Source organism: Sebastes umbrosus, chromosome 7 (genome assembly GCF_015220745.1).
Source record: "Sebastes umbrosus isolate fSebUmb1 chromosome 7, fSebUmb1.pri, whole genome shotgun sequence".
Taxonomy (NCBI): Eukaryota; Metazoa; Chordata; class Actinopteri; order Perciformes; family Sebastidae; genus Sebastes; species Sebastes umbrosus.
The window spans coordinates 16,278,182-16,298,036 of NC_051275.1; the positions used below are offsets into that span (position 1 = coordinate 16,278,182).

Sequence of the window (19,855 nt, forward strand, 5' to 3'; positions counted from 1 at the left end):
CTGAGAGAGTCATAAGCAGCAGGAGGTAAAGGAGGGGAGAGATGATGGGGAGGAGCGGATGAAGATGGGGCAGGGCGACATGGAGGATGAGGGCACGCAATGTCAAGAGGCCTCTGTTGTTCTACGGCGTCTGAAGCAGCCACAGAGTTTACTTTAAGTCAGTTAACTCTGCAGGAATGTGACTGTCAGACAGACAGAGAGCGAGGATGCAGGGACGGTGGTGGAAAGTAACCAAGTACATTTACTCAAGTACGATTTTGAGGTACCTTATATACTTCTACTACATCTAGAGGGGAATATTCTACTTTTTTTTTACATCTATCTGACAATTGTAGTTACTTTAACTTTAGCTATCCAACCAGGGGTTCCCAACCAGTTTAGCTTGTGATCTCTTAAAAGAAGCAGTATCTAGTTGAGGCTCCTTGTCACGCTTCTGAAGTCGATGAGTTGCAGTTCCACCAGAGGGTGATTTCCTCTTAAATTTTTTTAGACAACAGTTCCTCCAAATTAAATGAAAAATATGAATTTGTCCATGCCTTGTAGAACGACACATAGAAGCGTTTTCTGACAGTTTTCTGATGTAAAAAGATCATGGTTTGGGTTCAAATAAGTACTTTGTTAAGGTTAAGGGACCTTCGTAATGTATACAATGATAACAGGGAACTGTTTGAAGCTTAAAGTTCTCAAATTATCCAATATTTCACAAAAAAAGATGAAGAGGAAAGTCTTAAAACTGAATACAGATTTATGCAGCAGAAGCCCTCAGATATATCCTGTTGCCCTTTGGAGAGGCCCGACCCCCGCGTTTGGAGCCATTGCACTACACTATAAAGTAGTTAAAAAAAGCTCCACCTTGAGCAGCTACAACAGTAAAACGCTGCTTACACATTGAAGCATCAGTATTAACAATCTAATAATGTTTACTGCAGAATGAGTACTTTTTACTTTTGACACTTAAAATGTATTTTACTGATGAAACCTCTTTACTTATCTAGGATTTTGAATGCAGGACTTTCTTGTATGCTCAAGTAAAGAATCTTCTTCACCACTGAGTACAGAGAGTTTGAAGGAATACGGGGAGATGATGATGATGATGATGATGATGAAGATGGTATCGGTGGTGGTGGGTGTATGGAAAGTGAGCGAGGGCGAAGAGGGGAAGGCGAAGGCGACTGCTAATTATGTCCAGAATGAAAGAAAAACAGAAGAGGCGACGAGAATGCGAGAACAGAGACACATTTAATTATAGGGACGGGGTCATGGGAGCAGGGTGGGGCAGGCGGCTGCACACCAGGGGGCTAATTCCACATCTCGTGCTCGTGTGTGTGGGTGTGTGTTTTCAACCTGAGGGCAGGGCGAGGGAGAATACCCCCAGAGACTTTGGAAATTCACAAATTAGCCGCCCTAACGTCACATCTCTCTCGCCCTCCTGTGCACTGGAAACTCCTTGATGCAAAGGGATTGATTTTCCTTCCTCGTTATTGTAAGCACATCATCGATCGATACCATAATAATCATGTTTGACACGAGGCTGCTTTAATTATGAGTCTGTGGGGAACCTCAGTGTCCAGATAACATTTTATTTTATTCTTCAGCAGAGTGGAAATCAATCTAAAACATCTTATCTTCTCAGTGTTCTTTACACTCTATTATAGATAACATGAAAATGACAACATATCTACTGTATGAGCTCTGCCACTGCAATAGTAATGGCATTGTTACTGTGGTTACCACCACTACTAATTTGCAGTGCAGGTGAGGTGTCAGCTATCCAATCGGACTAAGGCACAGCTGCTGCCATGACAACCGTTTGCATGTTTGTGTGTGAGTTGTCTTTTGTGTTTTGTAAATGTGAGTCTGTAATTACTTTCTGGTGCTAAGGATGAGAGTTGGCAGGTGTGCAAAAACAACAAACGCTCTGCTGCAGATTATGAATATTAAAAGTTGTGGGAAACATTTGCTGTTAATTTAATTTTCTCCGTCAGCTACCCAGCGAGTGTTTATGAGTCGATTAGTCTTGTGTGTGTGTGTGTGTTTATGCGTACAGGATTTTTATTGTTCTGTCTGACTGCACTGATGTTGTATATGCACATAAAGGCTTAAGTGCATTTATTTAATGACTGTATACAGGCTTTACTTGATGCTATTGAGTTCAGACTTGTGAGAGAAGCGACATGTGTGGCTTTTTGATTATATAGTAGGATTTATACTGTTTGATTAGCTATGGAGCCCCAAAACTGGCAGGCAATAAAAGATCATCAGACAAGTCAAAAATAGAAATAATACTGTTAGTTAAATAATTAAAAATAGAGTGTTGAAACAAATATTTATAATTTTCTGTTAGCCTCCAAACAGTTGGGGAAAAAAAGAGGAAAGCTTTTTATGTTTTCCCTTTACCACCAGTCAGTTGATAAAATTAATTAAAACTTAATTTAATACAGCCTCTCCTGCTCTTAACTAATTACTGCTCTGGACATAGTGGACACTTTTCATTATCATTTATGCATTAGGATAATTGGAAATGTATTCAGGAAGTGGACATGTTGTGTGGTGAAAATAGGGGATGGATAAATGATTAAATACCAAGACAAAAAAATTGAAAAATAGGAAAACAGAGTTAAAAATTAAAGTGAGCTTGTGAAAGATAAGTAGAAGGGTACTACCAACCAGTTGATAATATAAATTAGAACTTGCCTAATCTTAAAATGATTTTGAACATCATTTCCAAAGAAGTTTCTAAAAAATATATAGTTTGGTACTAAATATAAGGAACATTGAGATGGTGTTTAATTGGTACACTTACAGTTAATGACTTTGCACTGCAGCTGAACATGAAACATGAAAATGGTAAATTTGTCTGCACACAAGCTTACAATTCAACATTATGTTACGTTTCCGTGACGACGCCGTCGGCCAGGACGGTGTTATCAGCTGTAACCGCCGTATGAGCGCAGTGCCGAGCGGTGGCTGTGAGCTAGCCAGTGGGGCACGCTCACATGCACAAATATACACTAAAAGCATGCATGCGTCGGCCCGGCTGTGTCAACAAAGCACAGAGAAGCTCAGATTACAACGCACAAAGAGGGAGAGTGACTTCATTCTCTGCTCAGGTAGACATTACTCCGCTATATCTTTACACAGAAAATAGTTGTTGGCTGGTATAATAATGCTCTGGATATCAAATTTAGTAGCTTTAAGTTTCTTCTGGAAATCAACAGCTAATATTAAATTCAACACAAGAAACTGAAATAACGCAACCGTTTTTATTTTCCTTATAGTTTGGACCAAATTATAATTTACTTTCCAGGAAACAGGAAAACTACAGACCAATAAAATAAAGTGTTACCCAGTCCGTTTCGGGGCTCCATAGCTGGTAGCTATTGTTAAATGATTAAAGCACCAAATCCTGTTGTCTAAAATGACAAATGACACATTTTGTCTGCTACAATCTCCATTGTAGTACATAGACTAATATTTTCAGGGGTGAATGAAAGCATTGTATATGGAAAAATAAAGATTAGCAATCTACCCGGGAAATATTGGATGCTTGTGTGTGTGTCTGGTCGTGTGTGTAAGTGTGTGTGTGTCTGGTCGTGTGTGTATGTGTGTGTGTGTGTGTATGCGTGTATGCATTAGTGTTTGAGCTCTGAGGGGAAATTCCTCTCTCAGGGCTGGGAGTTCTTCCTGTCGTAGAGCTGTGTTTGTACAGCCTGGCTTTGTCGGGATATCCTACCCTGCCCATGTCTGAGAGAGAGAGGGAGAGATGGAGGGAGGGATGGCAGTGGGAGAGAGAGAGAGGGGCACCGATGGGGGGATGGAGGGAGGGATAAAGAGTAAGGGGTCTGGCTGAGAAACTGGAGCAGTGACTGAGGCAGTGGTAGGAGTTTGGAGGATGGAAAATAAGGTTGATTTCTGTAAACCTTCATTAAATAGAATTTGACATGCCATCACAAATGTCTGCACGGTGGTTTGAATTAGCAGAGATCACTCTAATCCAGAGCTTTACCGCTGTTAGACTGATGTGAGGCCGGAGGCGAAGGGACAGCGCCAGACGACCAGACAGCCCACAGCCCGAAGGGAAGGACGATTCATCATCAGCTCTCTTGTTTTGATGTTTGATGTCTTGTTTTTTTGGGAAACCCCTGTTCTCTCCGGCCATGCCAGGCTCAGACCAGCTGCACATGTCATGACTGGCAACAATCAAGAGTGATATCTGATTTAGTTGTTTCTGTACAGGAGCGTGCTGAGTGGAAACAGTTTAGATGGAGAGAAAAGGAAGCAGACAAGAAGTGCATTCCTCGGTTGTATAGAGGAATCAAATATCCATATAAAAATATACTTTCGGCTACAGTCGTGTTCTTCTCAGCACAAAGCTGTTACATGTAACTGATTACTAGTCTGATTATCTGATAATTTGTGTACAAATTCATGTTTGGACAGATTTAAAAGATTACACTATGTTAAGGAAACATATTGAAATACAGTTACATAAACAGTTTTGAGAGACTGTGCAGCATTTAAACAGGAAGTATACTAGACTATTTATTTCCCCATTAGATAATTAAACAAGCGAAGATGCAACAATAAATGTACCAGAGTTGAATCTAGTGTCCTCCTTCCATCTTGTCATTGAGTGAAAATCAAGTTGAACACTTTTCCACAGCAGACGCTTTGATTTGTCAAACACAGGTGTAACTAATTAACTAATTATAAGTGTCTGCATTGCATTAATTACTGGAGCAGAGCACATCGGTAATGTTATTAGTTCCACCTGTGCTTCTCCTGCTACGACAAGTCTAAATGGCTGCTGTGAAAATGGTCTTTAAATCATATTCGTTTGGGGACAATAAAGAAACAAGAGGGATCTGATGCTAGCGAGGTTATCATGATTCAGGTTGGTAAGATTTAGATCAGAGAGTAGAACGATATTTAATGAAAAAAGAGGAACAGAGAGGAAAAGAAAAACGGGTGATGTTCATTAAGCAAACATGTCAGTCAAATGCACGAAGACGTCTGTCTAGCTGTGGTTCACATGTCAATATAGAGAGAGATGTGTAAAATGTAAGAAACTAATAGGAAATAGTTTTGTTAAGAAGTATCATTACATGTTGCAAAAAATTGCAGAATTGGTGCCTTCAAATGGGGTCGTGTTTACCTCGTTCACGAGAAGAATCCTTATGAACGCACCCCTCTTGTGGTATTCATGACCTTGTAAGTGGAAAGTTTCAGAAAGCTCAGAGTTCACAACTTGTAACGTGCATGTGACGTTGTCAGAAATGGTGGAGGCCATGGAAGTTCATTTTTCGTGGCATAATAAGTTAATATATTGTAATTTTAGTCGTATATTGTTTTTCTTCATAATTTTCTGATATGTCTGAGGAAAATGTTGATACTCCCAATGGCCTCATCTTTTTCCTCTGTCATTATGTCTTTGCATTTCCTGCATTATGTTACCCTTGCTAGATTGCTAAATTGTTAGCCTCTGTGGCTTCTAGACGCCGACAGTGACGTTAATATTGCCGTTGCTTAGCAGCAGCGGTGTTCTCACGACTTAACCACTTGAACGTCAAGCATAGACTTCCCGTGTTGTAAACACAAGCTCACGAGTTTAATTTGAAGGCACCAACAGTCAGCTAAAGTCAGAAGTGATCTAATGTAGCTTAATTAGTAACTTTAATAAGCATTAACATTTAGCATGCTCTGTTAAGCTCAAAGTACAGCTGAGGCTGGCTGGAAAAGATGTACGAACAAGTGGAGATTTGGACTTTTGTGACAATAGACAGTCATTCGTGCTCAGTGTTCAAAGGGTTCTCGTTTTAATTTGATGGCCGCAAGTCGCACATTTTTTTCATTGTGAAGTTCAAATCGTACTTATTTCAGGAAAAGAAAAACATTTTAGCTCTGATCTGTGAAAGGAGACATGATAATACATTTATCACTGCCCTCTGCCAGGCCAATCCTCCATCTCCTCTATAATGATCTCACACACACATGCATAGAGTACACACACACATACACACACACAGTTTCCAATTATGTCACTTCCCCGCTGTCATCACTTTGGCCATTACCTCCACAAATGGCACAAAATAACACAGAGACGTTGTTCGAGTCAGAGCGAGGTAAAAATACCAATTTGTCGTTGACTGTGATCTTATCAGCTTCTTCTTTGAGATGTTTACCGTTTGGTTTTCCTCTCTGTGCACGTTCACTTTGCCTTCGCCTGGCCTCTAATGGCCTCTCTGGTCTCTCTGACGTGACGTCACACACTTTGTGATTGCAAAACAAATTGCTGTGGTGTCCATGTGAGTGTGTTTTGGAAAGGTTGTCTGGAAGCGTTTATTGTGGGTGATTCCCCTAATCTCTATAGACACATATTCCGAGTCTTATCAGTTATTGTGATTTTAACCCGGTAACCATGGTTAGCTTGATCCCTCCGTGCCGCCATACAGGATCCCCAACCTTAGCAACAGGGCTTACCGTAGATACGCCCTTCCTGTATCGATGACAATATCATAACTTACCTGGCCGTGTGGACCCGTGTGGGTGCAGAGGTGATGGTGTTAGCGGGGGCTGAGTGAGAGAGAACAAAAGAAAAGAAAAGACTCTGGACTTCCCACAGGTCTTAACCTGCCGTAACAGTTGGCAGAGGGAGCGGGCCGAAAGAGGGAGAGGCGCATGTGGTGGATGGAAGGAAGAGGGAGGGCGATTGGAGAGATGATAAGGCTAAGAGGTCTGTGAGCTGGCCAACAGTGAGGTAATGCTGCGTGTGCATTTTATTCTAGTGGACAGTTCATCATAAGCAGTCAGATCCCAAAAAATATTCCAACTCAAGCAGCATTTTTACAAGCAGTGTTGAGCTGAAGACTGAGCTTGAAAAAAAACAAAAAACAGACCTCCGTAACCCGCGCCTCATCTCTGTTCGAGTTGCATTGTGGTTAATGTAGGCACCAGCCGGGTTTTGACAAGGAAGAAGAGGGTGTGGAAAACAAAAGACGACATCTCTGGTTCTGCTGTATCGATTTTGATCCTTTTATTTTTTAACTGTCCACCGTGAGACTGACATTGTGCAAAATGCTACTCTTTTAAAGTTTAAATCAGTGTATTGTTTATTTCACAACAGGAACCCGCGAGCACATTATCCCGCTTATTACACGGCTACTTACATAAGAAATCAATAATTTGACACAAAAATGGTCCTCCAGAGTCCAACATCAGAACTACGTCCAGTAACATTTTGTTATACATAGCAACGGTCTGCTATAAAGACATCACAGAAAGTCACGATTGACCAATCAGAATCGAGTATTCAACAAAGCCGTGTAATAAGAGTTGTTATCAGTTCTACCAAAGAGACGTTCCCCTTTAAAAAAAATTCTGATTGTTTTATTTAATAATTGTTTGAGGCCCAAAGAGGTCAAATTATACAATATTTCCAAAAAAGAAAAGACAAAATCTGAAAATTAATACAAATTTGTGCATTATAATTTAGATTTTTCGTCTTTCCTTCCCCATTATTCATCTCACGACCCCTCAGATTTATCTTTTGACCCAAGTACCTGACTGTATAAGTATATATAACTAGCTCCATCTCTAACAGCTACAGTCATAAAATACTACTATTTTTGCATCAGTATTAAAAACCTGAGCCATTTTCCTGCACAACAAGTACTTTTCTTCTGATACATACTGAATACTTCTTAAACCTCTGATTCTGTATAGAACTAATGTGATTATAACAGACTGCAGGATCTCACGGGGTAAAGATGTAAAGCATGAATACTGAACATTACTTCAGGTGAGAGTTTTAAGCCGAAGCTTAATGACTCCAGCTGGTCCGTCTGTGGGGTACCTGCTATCTGCCGGCCTTAATGAACCGTCTGCGAGTCCTATGCAACCAGCAGCACATCTCATTAGTGCCATGACTTCTCTCTGTGAGTGTGTGTGTGTGTGTGTGTGTGTGTGTGTGTTGGTGTTCTTCCACTTCCCCTTCTATCTTTTTTCTTATCTTATCACCTCTCTTTTCTTGTGAGCTCTCTCTTTTATCTCACCATCTTTTTGTTTCACCTCCCACTGACCTCTTTGTTCTCCATCACATATCTGACAAACTCCAGGAGTCCTGCGAATCGTTATTCCACCACAGCTGCCACAGTTGCATTTCACCTCTACCTTTCTTTGCCCTTTTTCTTTACATACGTGCTACATAATTATCCTTTCTACCCCTTTTCTCCTTCGGTACAATCTCCTCCCATCTCCTCGTCTGTTGCAGTACAGATATACTGGATGTACCTCCACTTGAAGCAAATCCCTGACTCAGTGGATTCCGCACCACCAATTTTCTCTCCCTTAACATTTTGCACCTTCTCTGCAACCCTTCATCTTCTCCTCTCCTCCTGGCGTGTCGCCTCTTTTTCGCCTCTAGCTAACAGTAGCGTTGCTGCCGACCTCCTGCCCTTTACCTCCCTCCAAATCCCTCACTCACCTCCTGTGCACCTACAGTATCTATCTCCCTCCCTCAACCTCCTCTCCTCCCACTCATCCCCCCTCTGGCAGTATAACGCTCTCTCCGCAAAGACGTGACTACACATCCACGTAGCCCTTTAGGAGAAACCTTACCCACAATGCACACGGCAGAGCGATTTGCATGACAGGCACCGGTGCGTTTCACAGAAGGAGGAATGGGTGGATGGAGATGGAGAGATGTAGGATAAAGTGTTGGTCTGAATTATTCATTTCTGGTCTATAAGATGAACAAATGCATGAGAAAAGAGAGCGGCAGAAGAAAAAAACACCTGTCCTCTGTTATCTCTCCAGAGTGTGATATCTCTGGAAGCTCAAAGTCATCATTTGAAGATGTCCAGCGTATGCCTGAGTCCTCTGCTTGTGTACTGCAGGATGACTTTATATTGGCTGACTTTATCTCTATGTAAGGCTATGAATTTTAATAAAATATATATTACTCATATAGACTGTATGTTATACAGGCAGGATTAACCTGCATGCAGCAGTAAAAAAGGGCACAATAAAGCATCATACCTGCTCCAAGAGTGTGTTCTCTAAATTGAACAGGAGTTTTTTGGATGTCCTCCCTTACAGCATTGATGTAACGGTCCGTCTCTCTCCGCATGACTGCAGGTTGAGGTTTACTTGAATCAGCACTCAGCTGCAGCCTCGGCTTGTTCAGGCAGTGAATCATTTCTGCTTTTCATTTCAATGCTTTAGGGCAACGACCTAAACACACACAAACAAGTACTGCACTTGAGTACAGTTTGGGTATACTTGTACTTTACTATTCCCATTTTATGCCACTGTATACTTCTACTACACTAAATTTGTTTCACTGCTATGCTGTAGTTATTATCCTTCAGATCAAGATAGTATGATTATCAGTTTGTAAAATATGATCCATTTGTACAGATGAACTTACGCAGTGGTATGTAAAGCTGTTTATGTTGACAACATTGAAATGCTGCTCACATGTTAATGCATCTGTACAAATAAGATAAAAATAACACTCTGAATGGTGCAATTTTGCATATAGTGAGTACCTTTACTTTTTGCTGCTAATACTTGTGCACTTTTATGTAAGAATAATATTTAATGTAGGCCTTTTACTTGTAATGGAGTATTTATATAGAGTGGGATTTCTACTTTTACTCAAGTAAAAGAGCTCTATACTTCTTCCACCAATGATGTCAATGCTTTATTTAAATTCCCCTATTGCATTATTTATAAAGGTCACTATGCATTATGTATACAGGATTCAATAACAAGGTTCATATACATTTTTTAACGCTTAAAAGTAAAGAAAACTCTGCGCCACACAGTAAACCTGCCAGTTGTAACCCACTAACAGTAAGTGATGTCCTAGGCGACCAAATATCAGTATCAGTAATCTACATTCATATTCTACAGTAGCACATTGATATTTGCAACCAGGGACTTCAGTTAATCAGAAAAACGCCTCATCCATGTACAGGTCAAAAACACAGTTTATCTTTGGGTTTAAGACTTCTCTTCGGCCTCCATCAACAAAAACAACAGAATTGATTTTTGTTGTTTAATGCAATATAAAACTCAAAAATAGGTATTTGTGTTCAACAGTTTTCTCTGTGTTTTCTTCACAGAAGTCCTTCTCTCTGGTGTTGGAGGCTCTGGACTACGACAACGACACATCAGAATCAGGTGAAGCTGCAGCGTGTGTGTGTGTGTGTGTGTGTGTGTGTGTGTGTGTGTGTATGCCTTTCTATTCACATGTAAGGGTAAAAGAAAGGGAGACTCAATAAAGGAATAATAAGCTTGACATTTTCCAACAGACAAGGATAATGAGTCTCCTTTTCAGACACATTCTGCTTGTTTTGAAGTTCGAAGGCTACTTAGCCAAAGTCTATAACAGCTGAGTTGTAAAACCTTAATTTCATGCTTGTTCTGGATGAGTATCCGTTGTTGTTGTTTTTAAATATGCATTTCTAAACAAATGTTAAAAAAAGTCATATTCTAGCCATAACTCAATTTTGACCAATATGTCAAAATTTACATATTTGGTCATTTAAGCTAAGTTAGCTTCAGGTGTGGGTAGCAGCCTAACTCATTAACTTACAAGTAATGAGTAAAAGAAGTCGTTTTTTTATTTGGGAACTGAAACTTCTCACATTCCTTTTTTTTAAAAAAAACTGTACTTTTACTTTTTACTCAAGTATTTTATGGGCCAGTAATCTACTTTTAACCTTTTTAACAAATAAATGGCTACATTTGGCATTTATACCTTCATTACAACTAGTCTGTTATCTCAGCTACTTTGCATTTTGCTACATTAACCGAAATGAGCTGTCATCCAAGCTGTGTGAATGCGGTTACGCAGGAGTGCTTTAACCGGTCTCCCTTGTGGTACAAAGAGACAAGCACTTGTGCCAGATGAGCTGTAGGTTACTGGGCAAATGAAGGTAATGAGGTAAAATGAGGTAAATCAGGCAGATAATACATCGATGTCTGCTCTTTTCTCCATTATGATTGTATCTGGCCACTGTATTATTAGTGTGGAAAGCTATACCAAACTCAATAACTAAGATGTTGGAGCATCAAAATATTTTTTTGAAAAATGGGAAACAGGATTAAAAAAACAAAGCTGGTAAATTAGCTTTAACTATGTTTTGGCTTTTTTTATGGCAGTATTTCCCCCCATATCTATCTTATCTATAAGTTTAGTTTTCAACCAAGCAACATTTCCATCAAGGCCAACAATTCACGTGCACTTGTTTACGAGAAGCCGATATGTGGTTCAACATGGTGAAACAATGTGAAAAAAAATCCTATAAGGCCTTTTATCCAGACCCTTTAATTTCCTGCTCGTCTCCTTGTTGTTTCTCCTCATAATCAGGAAAAGCTCCATGACAGGGTATGTGAGCTGCATGCTATAAAAAGCACAACACACGCACACAGACATGGAGACAGATGTTCCTATGCCTTCCTCATTCCTGTCATACCACAGTCCTCTCTTTCATCCCACCGTCCTCTACCTGCTTCTCAGCCAGTCGTATATCCAAAAGATGGCTGAGATAATGAGAAACTGGGAACCATCCTTCTCCTTCTCTGTGTTCGTCTCTCCTGTCCTCTTCCATCTCTCCTTCCCTCTGCCCTCCAGCGCCGCTCTTACATCTTGTTTGCATTATCAGTCGTTTCCACCTGAGCTCCTGACAGCCTTTACATTTGGTCTAGAGCCGTTCACTAGGCGGGCAGCTTAGCTCAGCCCAAACACGACCGTCCTGTAGCAGTCTGTCTGGACTTATCGGGCCCTGCTGCTAATCAGAAAGGATTACCGAGCACGACTATATCTTCTGAAACAGTAAAGAGGAAATATGATGTCCTTTGAGCACCGACAGCATGACCTTCACTGAGTTTTGTTTCAATAACATGTAGCTGGTGTTAATGTGCAGGAGCGTACCTTTATATTAAAGGATAATTCCAGTTTATTACAATTTTGGTCTTATTTCTATTAACCGGTGAGCCAGATTATCTAAACCCTTTTATTTGGAAGTAAAACCGCAAGTGAGCGCACCTGAAATGTTATTAGTAATCCCTCATTGCACAAGAAAACTGCATACGCAAAGCTACAGTAAGTGTGTCACTGTACGTTGAACCATAATGTCGGTCGATTAAATCACTTTCACTTTCTCTTGCATAAAAGTTTGTCTAACCTTGGACCCACATCACAAAAGCGATGTGATTTGCATTTTACCGTTAGTTGCTAGTTTATTAGATACACCTAGAGGTTAATGCAGTCCTGCAATAAAACCTACCTTCAGGAAATTGTCCTGTTTTTGTTGAAACTGTTTTAGAAAAGTGTTGATTCAACTTTATGATCATTATGGAGGATGTAGTTTTGTGGTGCTGTTGAACTGTATTGCATTAAACAGAGAGGAGTTTCTGTTATTTAGCCTATACCCTCGTTGATATAAATGGTTACTAAAACATGTGAGAAAGTGATGAACATGTTAGTGTATATGTCAAAATGTGCAAGAGGAAATTATTTCATGTTGCAAATCTCAGCTTGCATGCGGCAGATGTGGAGAAATAGTCCCCTAGAGGTTTGATTTAACCTGTCTGATCGCCTGATCTCTTGTGTTTCTCGCCCCGTCTGACTTCTTTTCAGTGATGTCATCACGTCCCCAGATCTCGGCATTTAAAGGTACCATGTTAAGTTTTCAAGGACCAGTGTGTAACATTTAAGGGGATCTATTGGCAGAAATGGAATATATTAATAAGTATGTTTTCTTTAGTGTATAATCACCTGATAATAATAATTGTTGTGTTTTCGTTAGTTTAGAATGAGCCGTTTATATCTACATGGGGAGCGGGTCCTCTTCACAGAGTCCACCATGTTGCACCGCCATGTTTCAACAGTAACCCAGAACGGACAAACCAAACTCTGTTAAATTTTCCTGCCTGGGCTGGAGTAGATAACGTTACTCGCTCCTGTCGCCGTCGCTCTTTCTCTCTTGCATCACCACTCACTTCCCACGTACACACATTCTACGCACTGGCTCTCCTCCAGCTGGCTCTAAGGAGGGCCATTCACATTTTCGCGTTTGTTGGCATATTGCTACATTTACTCCCGCCATAACTACGGCCACTTAGAGCATCATAGTTTGACGCGTAGGGCCGCTGAACCAAGCTGTCGTTTTTGACGACTGAGTGAAAACAGGCTGTGTGCACAAGATAAAATCATTGCTCCCTAGCTTTGCCAGTTGTCAAACTCCACACAGAGTACTTTTACATTTGCTAATAAACCAGAATTATCTTAAAACAGAAGCAGTTTAATTTTCTCTCTGTTCTTCCTTCTGTTCACATAAGTATTTACAGGGTCATTTTAAGTGCAGATCTGCTGCTGTGTTCGCCCAAGATTCAGCTGTATTGATGTAGCACCAAGAGCCACAAAATTGCCACCCCCGCTGGAGAGAAAGTGAAATTCAATATTAGAAGCATCATAATCGAGACAAGCTTGTCTATAAAATTCAAGACACATGTTCAGACTTAGTACTTTTATCCAGATGAGGATCATTTCATTGGGAGATCCTAAAAGACTAGAATCACAAACAAGACTGCTCTGAGAATTACTCGCATAATCAAATATAGAGGAGACACAGCATCCAGCTGATCTATTGACTTCAGTAGGGCTGCTGTATTGATTTGTCGGTTCAGGTGATGTGGAATAGCGAGTCAAAAGGAGGCGTTTTCTCTCCTGCAGTGTTTTCTCAGCCACTGCCAAGGGCAGGCACTTCACAGCTAGCAGCAGGCGGTGGGGGACAATCACCAGAGGCCAGAGAGAGTGATTTAAGTGTTCTTGCTACCTGCAGACACAATCCCCGTGTGTCCGCTGCATATATTCTGTTAGCTTTTCTGCAATGTGTCACTTCTTGTTGTTGCTGGTTTTTGCCATCTAATATTTGAGCTTCTCTCTCTCTCTTGTTTTCGCCATCTTTCTCTCTACTTGTGCTCACTTGTTACTGTGCCATCACATTAGGCAGGAAATCACACTCTGTTGTACACCTTCCCTGCTGTGCCGGCTGATAATGTGGTCATTTTTTCTCCCTCTTTCCTTCTTATTTTCTGGCAGTGAAATGATGGTGAATGTGAAATTAGCCCTTTGACATGCCAGAGTCATAAAATAATGAAAAACCCACAAAGCCCTGCAGTAGCGTAATGAGTGTTTGGAAAACTGACCCGTCCGTTGGTGGAACGGTGCAACGGCTGAGCTAACAGGGCGCTCAGCGTCCGCTCTGTTCCCATCCCTCTTTTACTCTCTTAAACACACACTCATGCGCACACACACACACACACACACACACACACACATGGACAAACACACGCACACACCGGCCAATATGTGCCCCTGTTTTCATTCCTTTGTGTCAAACCACAGTGATCTCATCTCTCCATCAGGCGGTTTGCTATGTGTGTGCGTTAATAGCTGCCTCCCTTCCTCTTTGGCTCTGTTAGCCTCTGTCTGTTATACACACACACACACACACACACACACACACACGCACACACACTGTACACCCTCCCTCTCTCCATCGCTGACTTTCTTCCAACAAGGCTTCCTTTTCTGCGTTACTATCACACAATCTTTCCCGTTATCTTCACCCCAATCTCTTAAATACACACCTACATACATTGAGACACACAGATATACCCACGCACATGAATCTTCTCAGTGCTTTGTGTGTGTTAATACCCTGTCAGAGGAGATTATTACTGAGTTGGGGATGACAGCGCCTCTGGGAAATCCCCTCTGGGGGTCAGGAGCAGCAGCCGCTGCCCCAGCGCTGCCCCGGGCCTCATCTGGTCTTCTCTGGTGTTCAGGCTGCCCTCCGCAGACCCTGACCCCTTTTCTCTGGTTCTATAGTCTGCCCCTTGTCTGCATCGGTATTCATTCTGGTCTCAGTTCGCTCCCTGTATCCTCACTGTCACTCACCTTGACCATAACACGGATACATTCCAAAATGCAGCTTATTTTTCTTTTTGAACTGTCCTCGGCAAAGTTGCTGAAAACACATCTATTCAAAAACACAAAATGCCAGGTTCACATTGTTGTGTGGATGAGATACAAACCCTTTGAAAACCCAGACATTTCATTGTCATGTAATCCAATTACTTGCTTAAAAGAGCGGTGAATGCTAAGTTGTAGAGAAGTTTAAAGTTGCACTATATGTAATGTTAAAGGGGTGACAAACCCGCAGAGAATCTGGCTTTGCAGTTCTTCTCAGTTTGGGGATTTTAGCATCTTTCAGTTTGTTGTTTTGGTCTTATGGCGGTCAACTTTACTATTTTGGTTCAGGCTCAACGCGCTCATCAGTGTTGTTTCCTGCAGTAGGCAGCTGTATTCAGTGAAAAAGCTTTAAATACCTACCCTAAACAGACAGAGTTAGCTGGTGATGATGGTGGAGCATTTAGCAGCTAGAGAGTCAGATATTTCCCTCAGGAGTTGTTGACCAAAACAGAGCTAAAAGAAGAGTAATTCATGGGTTTACATTTGCCAGGTGGCCAGAAATTCCACTCCAAATGAATGCTAATGTTGCTCCATAAGTGTTGAATGTGTAAATAACAGGTTCACCATAACAACTGTATAATGTCAGTGTTGTGTTTACAGCTTGCTCTGCTGCAGGTTTAAGCATTTTTTCTCTCTCAAAATAATGAAATAATGGTGGATCATGTATTCTAATCTTAATCTTAAAAGTCTGAGAAAGTCTTTTGCTTCTTCCTTCCTCCTTCAGGTCAGTTGATCGAGCGAGTCCTCCTCTCCTCCATGTTGAACCCTGGTGAACGGTGGCAGACGTACCAGCACCACGGACGACCTCTCACTCTGGATTACCGGGTTCGCTTCCGCTGCGATTCAAACTACTACGGACCTTTCTGCAACAAGTTCTGCAGGGCCCGCGATGACTTCTTCGGTCACTTCAACTGCGACCCCAGCGGCTCCAAGGTCTGCATGGAGGGCTGGACGGGGCCAGAGTGCAAAGGAGGTGAGAAGGGAAACTTTAATCTGTGGTGTGTTGGAGTTCATGACACCATATGTCCTGTATATCCCCCATAAAACCACAACAAGTTGTTTTTACACTTCAGTCTATGTCCAAAATAAAGAAACAAGATATAACATGTTAATTTTAGTGAGCTTTAGAGGTGCTGGTAGGTGGATTTTGTTGCCTTTGGACTACAAAAGCTAACCACCTGCTGGCAGTGCTTCATATTTACAGTACAGACATGGAAGTGGTTTCAATTTTCTCATCTAACTCTGGACAAGAAAGCCAAGTGCTTGTCCCAAAATGTCGAACTATTCCTTTAACACCAAATCTGCATCACAATTATTGTTGCATGGTAGTGCAATGGTTATCTGACTTGATGTTAACTGTGATGGATTTTACAACTCAAGTATTATTTCAGTAGTATGCTAATTAACTTTACCATACCATACAGAAATGAATGGAGACCAATATCTGCCTGGAATGGTAGAAAATTAAATTCAAATTTGTAAAACAAAACAGCATTACACGCTGTAATATAAAGTGAATAATATACTGGAAAAACAAAGTTTGGAAACTTGTGTTTGGTGGATTATTTCTCTGTTGTTACAATGCTAATTGGCATTGTATTTTACATGGTTGGAAAGCCTGTTTATTTACCTTCGCAATGATGTCACACTTGTAAGGATCATGCATTTGTGGGATGAGCAGCACAGCTGATTATGTGGGTAGCGCCCAAGAAAAATTTGCCAAAATGCTCCGTCAATGGTAAACAGTGTATTCTCCTGTTGGTATTGACTCTTGTTTTGAGTTGTTAGGTGGATTGGATGATTGAACTCTCTATCAGTAACAAGGAACAAACAAGACATATTGGCAATTTTACACTTTATTCATTTAATACACCGTCAGGAGCCTCAGTAGCGGTGGAAGAGCCATACGCAGCCACAACAGCCTGGCACCTCCTCCTCATGCTGGTCACTAACCTGGTCACACGTTGCTGTGGGATGGCGTTCCATTCCTCAACCAGGATTCGTTGCAGGTCAGCCAACGAGGTTGTGTTGGTCACTCTAACACATACAGCACGCTCAAGCTGATCCCACAAGTGTTCAGTTGGGTTGAGGTGTGGACTCTTGGCAGGCCGTTCCATTCTCTCTACTCCCACATTGTGGAGGTAGTCTGTGATAACCCTGGCTCTGTGGGGGCGAGCGTTGTCATCTTGGAGGATGAAGTTAGGTCCCAGGTTGTGGAGATATGGGATCGCCACTGGCTGCAGAATCTCATCCCGATATCTCACTGCATTGACATGGCCTTCAATGATGACAAGCCTTGTTTTGCCAGTGAGGGAGATGCCGCCCCACACCATGACACTGCCCCCACCAAAAGCTGTTACTCCATCGGTGCAACAATCAGCATAGCGTTCTCCGCGTCGTCTCCATACTTTGACCCTGCCATCCAACTTCCGCAGACAGAACCTGGACTCATCACTGAACATGACATTCCCCCACATGTTCAGGTTCCATTGTCTATGTTGTTGACACCAGCGCCAACGGGCCTGACGGTGAAGGCTTCCTGGTAGCCTTATGAGAATACACTGTTTAGAGCATTTTGGCAAATCTTTCTTGGGCGCTACCAACATAATCAGCTGTGCTGCTCATCCCACAAATGCATGATCCTTACAAGTTGGACATCATTGCAAAGGTAAATAAACAGGCTTTCCAACGATGTAAAATACAATGACCATTAGCATTGTAACAACAGAGAAATAATCGACCAAACACAAGTTTCCAAACTTTGTTTTTCCAGTTTATATCAATATAGCACATTGAAAAACAACAAATGTTGCCCAAAGTACTTAACAGAGAAATTTACAATACAATTAAATATACTGAAATGAAAATAGGTAGGTAAATAAGTGTAACAGACAAAAATAAAGGCATCATGTAGTCAAATTAATAATTGAGGGGATTTAAAAGTGTTCATATATGATGGAGACATGATCGTGAAAAGTAAACTGTTCCACAATCTAAAGTGTGTGTGAAGTTTCTGCTCAGTCATTTATATGACAAAGCTTCACAGGTTTTTCCTTCTTACTGAGTGTCATCCAAAGTGCTACATATACAGAATATATTTGGGAAAATATTTTCCTCATGATGGCTTGAGGCCACTGGTGAGAAAAAATAGAAAAATGTTTTTGCTTTCCATTTATTTTCCCACTATCCCTGGAGGGGGTTTCCTCCGTAGTGATCCTTTCCAAGGTTTCTTAAAAGGTTTTTCCATGAGGGTGTCCTTGTTTTCCTTTCTGATGTTGGCCTCTGGCACCTTTTAAAACTGTTATTGTGATTAAGGGCTGTTAGAATAAACTTGACCCTGGAACCAGTGGCATCAGCTTTAATGGTAGATGTGTTGTTTTGGAGTCAGAGAAACACATGCATGTACAGTTCCCAAGACGGCTCTCACAAAGACAGTATAATGATCACACATAAGTACACACATCAACTGTTAATGTCAATACTGACACGCTGCTGTACAGTAAATACGCGTCAGTTAGCTTCAGTGGACAGTGTGTGTGTGTGTATGGGGAATTATTCTCTCGTCTGTCTGTGAATCATCAGCTGGATGACCTCGCTACGTGACCTCGGAGTGCTGCCATCGCGTTGCGATGGTAAAAGCGAATGGAGGAAACCAGAGTGGAAACCATGGGAACCCTGAAGGACACGCGGCTAGTTTACTGACATCCTGCAGCCTTGCCCGTCCCACCCGTGTCTCACTAAATCTGACTTCCTCCTCAGCAGGTCGCTGATTGGACTGTAGAGAAGCAGGAAGTCTGGGAAGATTAGCCAGGTTCTCCTCTGTTACCCCCTGCAGGTCACTGACCATGAACAAGTCCAGGGCGTTTTCAGACTTGGGTTCTCCAACTGGAAACTTTGAGTAGCTGAACTGTTCAAGTAAATATTCTCACAATCAAATATCAAGGAAATATTGAGATTTCGTCAAGGTGACATGCATCATCTACTTTACGTTATGCTGCACAATTAAGTGTGTGCTTTGCATATCTGGGGTTATTTTGTGTTGACTGGCAGTGATTCTGATGTATTCAGTGTAGACTTGAGGTTTTAATATCCAGTAACTCAACTGAATGTCACTTCCGTTTCATAGTTACTGCTTTCTAGTCTCTAATAGATCTCTTTATGTGTGTGTGTGTTTTGTTCACAGCGGTGTGCAAGCAGGGGTGTCATCAGGTCCACGGCTCCTGTACTGCACCAGGAGAATGCAAGTAAGTCTGAGGAATGTATAAGAAAATGCAGTAATTTCCACCGTAGGCACTTACAGAACAGACACAAGGGCTGAACGATATGCAATTTCAAAATCAATGCCACGATGTACAAAGTTACATTGTGAGGCAGATTCAATTTAGCCGTTCACTAGAGTGTGGTGAAGCCTGCAGTAATTTCCCGAACCTTTTCTTAACACTCTCCTCCTCCAGTCATTCACAGATGACACCCTTTCTTTCTGGTGTAGCCAAAGTGCAATATTCACATCATATGGTGTTTAACTTTAGCCTGGATTAGATGTCTGGAGGTGAATCCCATGTGTTTGAAATTCTGCAGTAGTAGGAAATTATGTTCAGTATCTGTTAAGTATACACATTTTTCCAGTCTAGTTCTGCTGCAGCAGAAACCTACCCAGAGCAATTTACTGTTAGTGAAACAAGTAATATAAGTGAACACTCCCAAAGCATCAACACGTGAAGTCACCTTTTAAATAAATCAAGTTCCACAACATTCAATAAAAAAGAAAAGCATCTCTCCCTTTAGCAGTTGTACATGTATGCACAT

The 19,855-nt window shown here is 41.4% G+C and overlaps 1 protein-coding gene across 3 annotated transcripts in view; it reads left to right on the top strand.

Annotated features, from left to right (window-relative positions):
- The window catches only part of LOC119491047 (protein jagged-1b), a 60,579-nt gene that overhangs the window by 27,544 nt on the left and 13,180 nt on the right, over positions 1 to 19,855 (top strand). For 2 of the 3 annotated variants that reach the window (XM_037774635.1, XM_037774637.1), the window contains 4 exons: positions 10,128 to 10,185; positions 12,650 to 12,685; positions 15,774 to 16,022; positions 19,233 to 19,293. In XM_037774635.1, coding sequence (XP_037630563.1) covers positions 10,128 to 10,185; positions 12,650 to 12,685; positions 15,774 to 16,022; positions 19,233 to 19,293 — 404 coding nt within the window. The remainder of the gene's footprint in view (positions 1 to 10,127; positions 10,186 to 12,649; positions 12,686 to 15,773; positions 16,023 to 19,232; positions 19,294 to 19,855) is intronic. The other variant, XM_037774636.1, reaches the window with a different exon arrangement.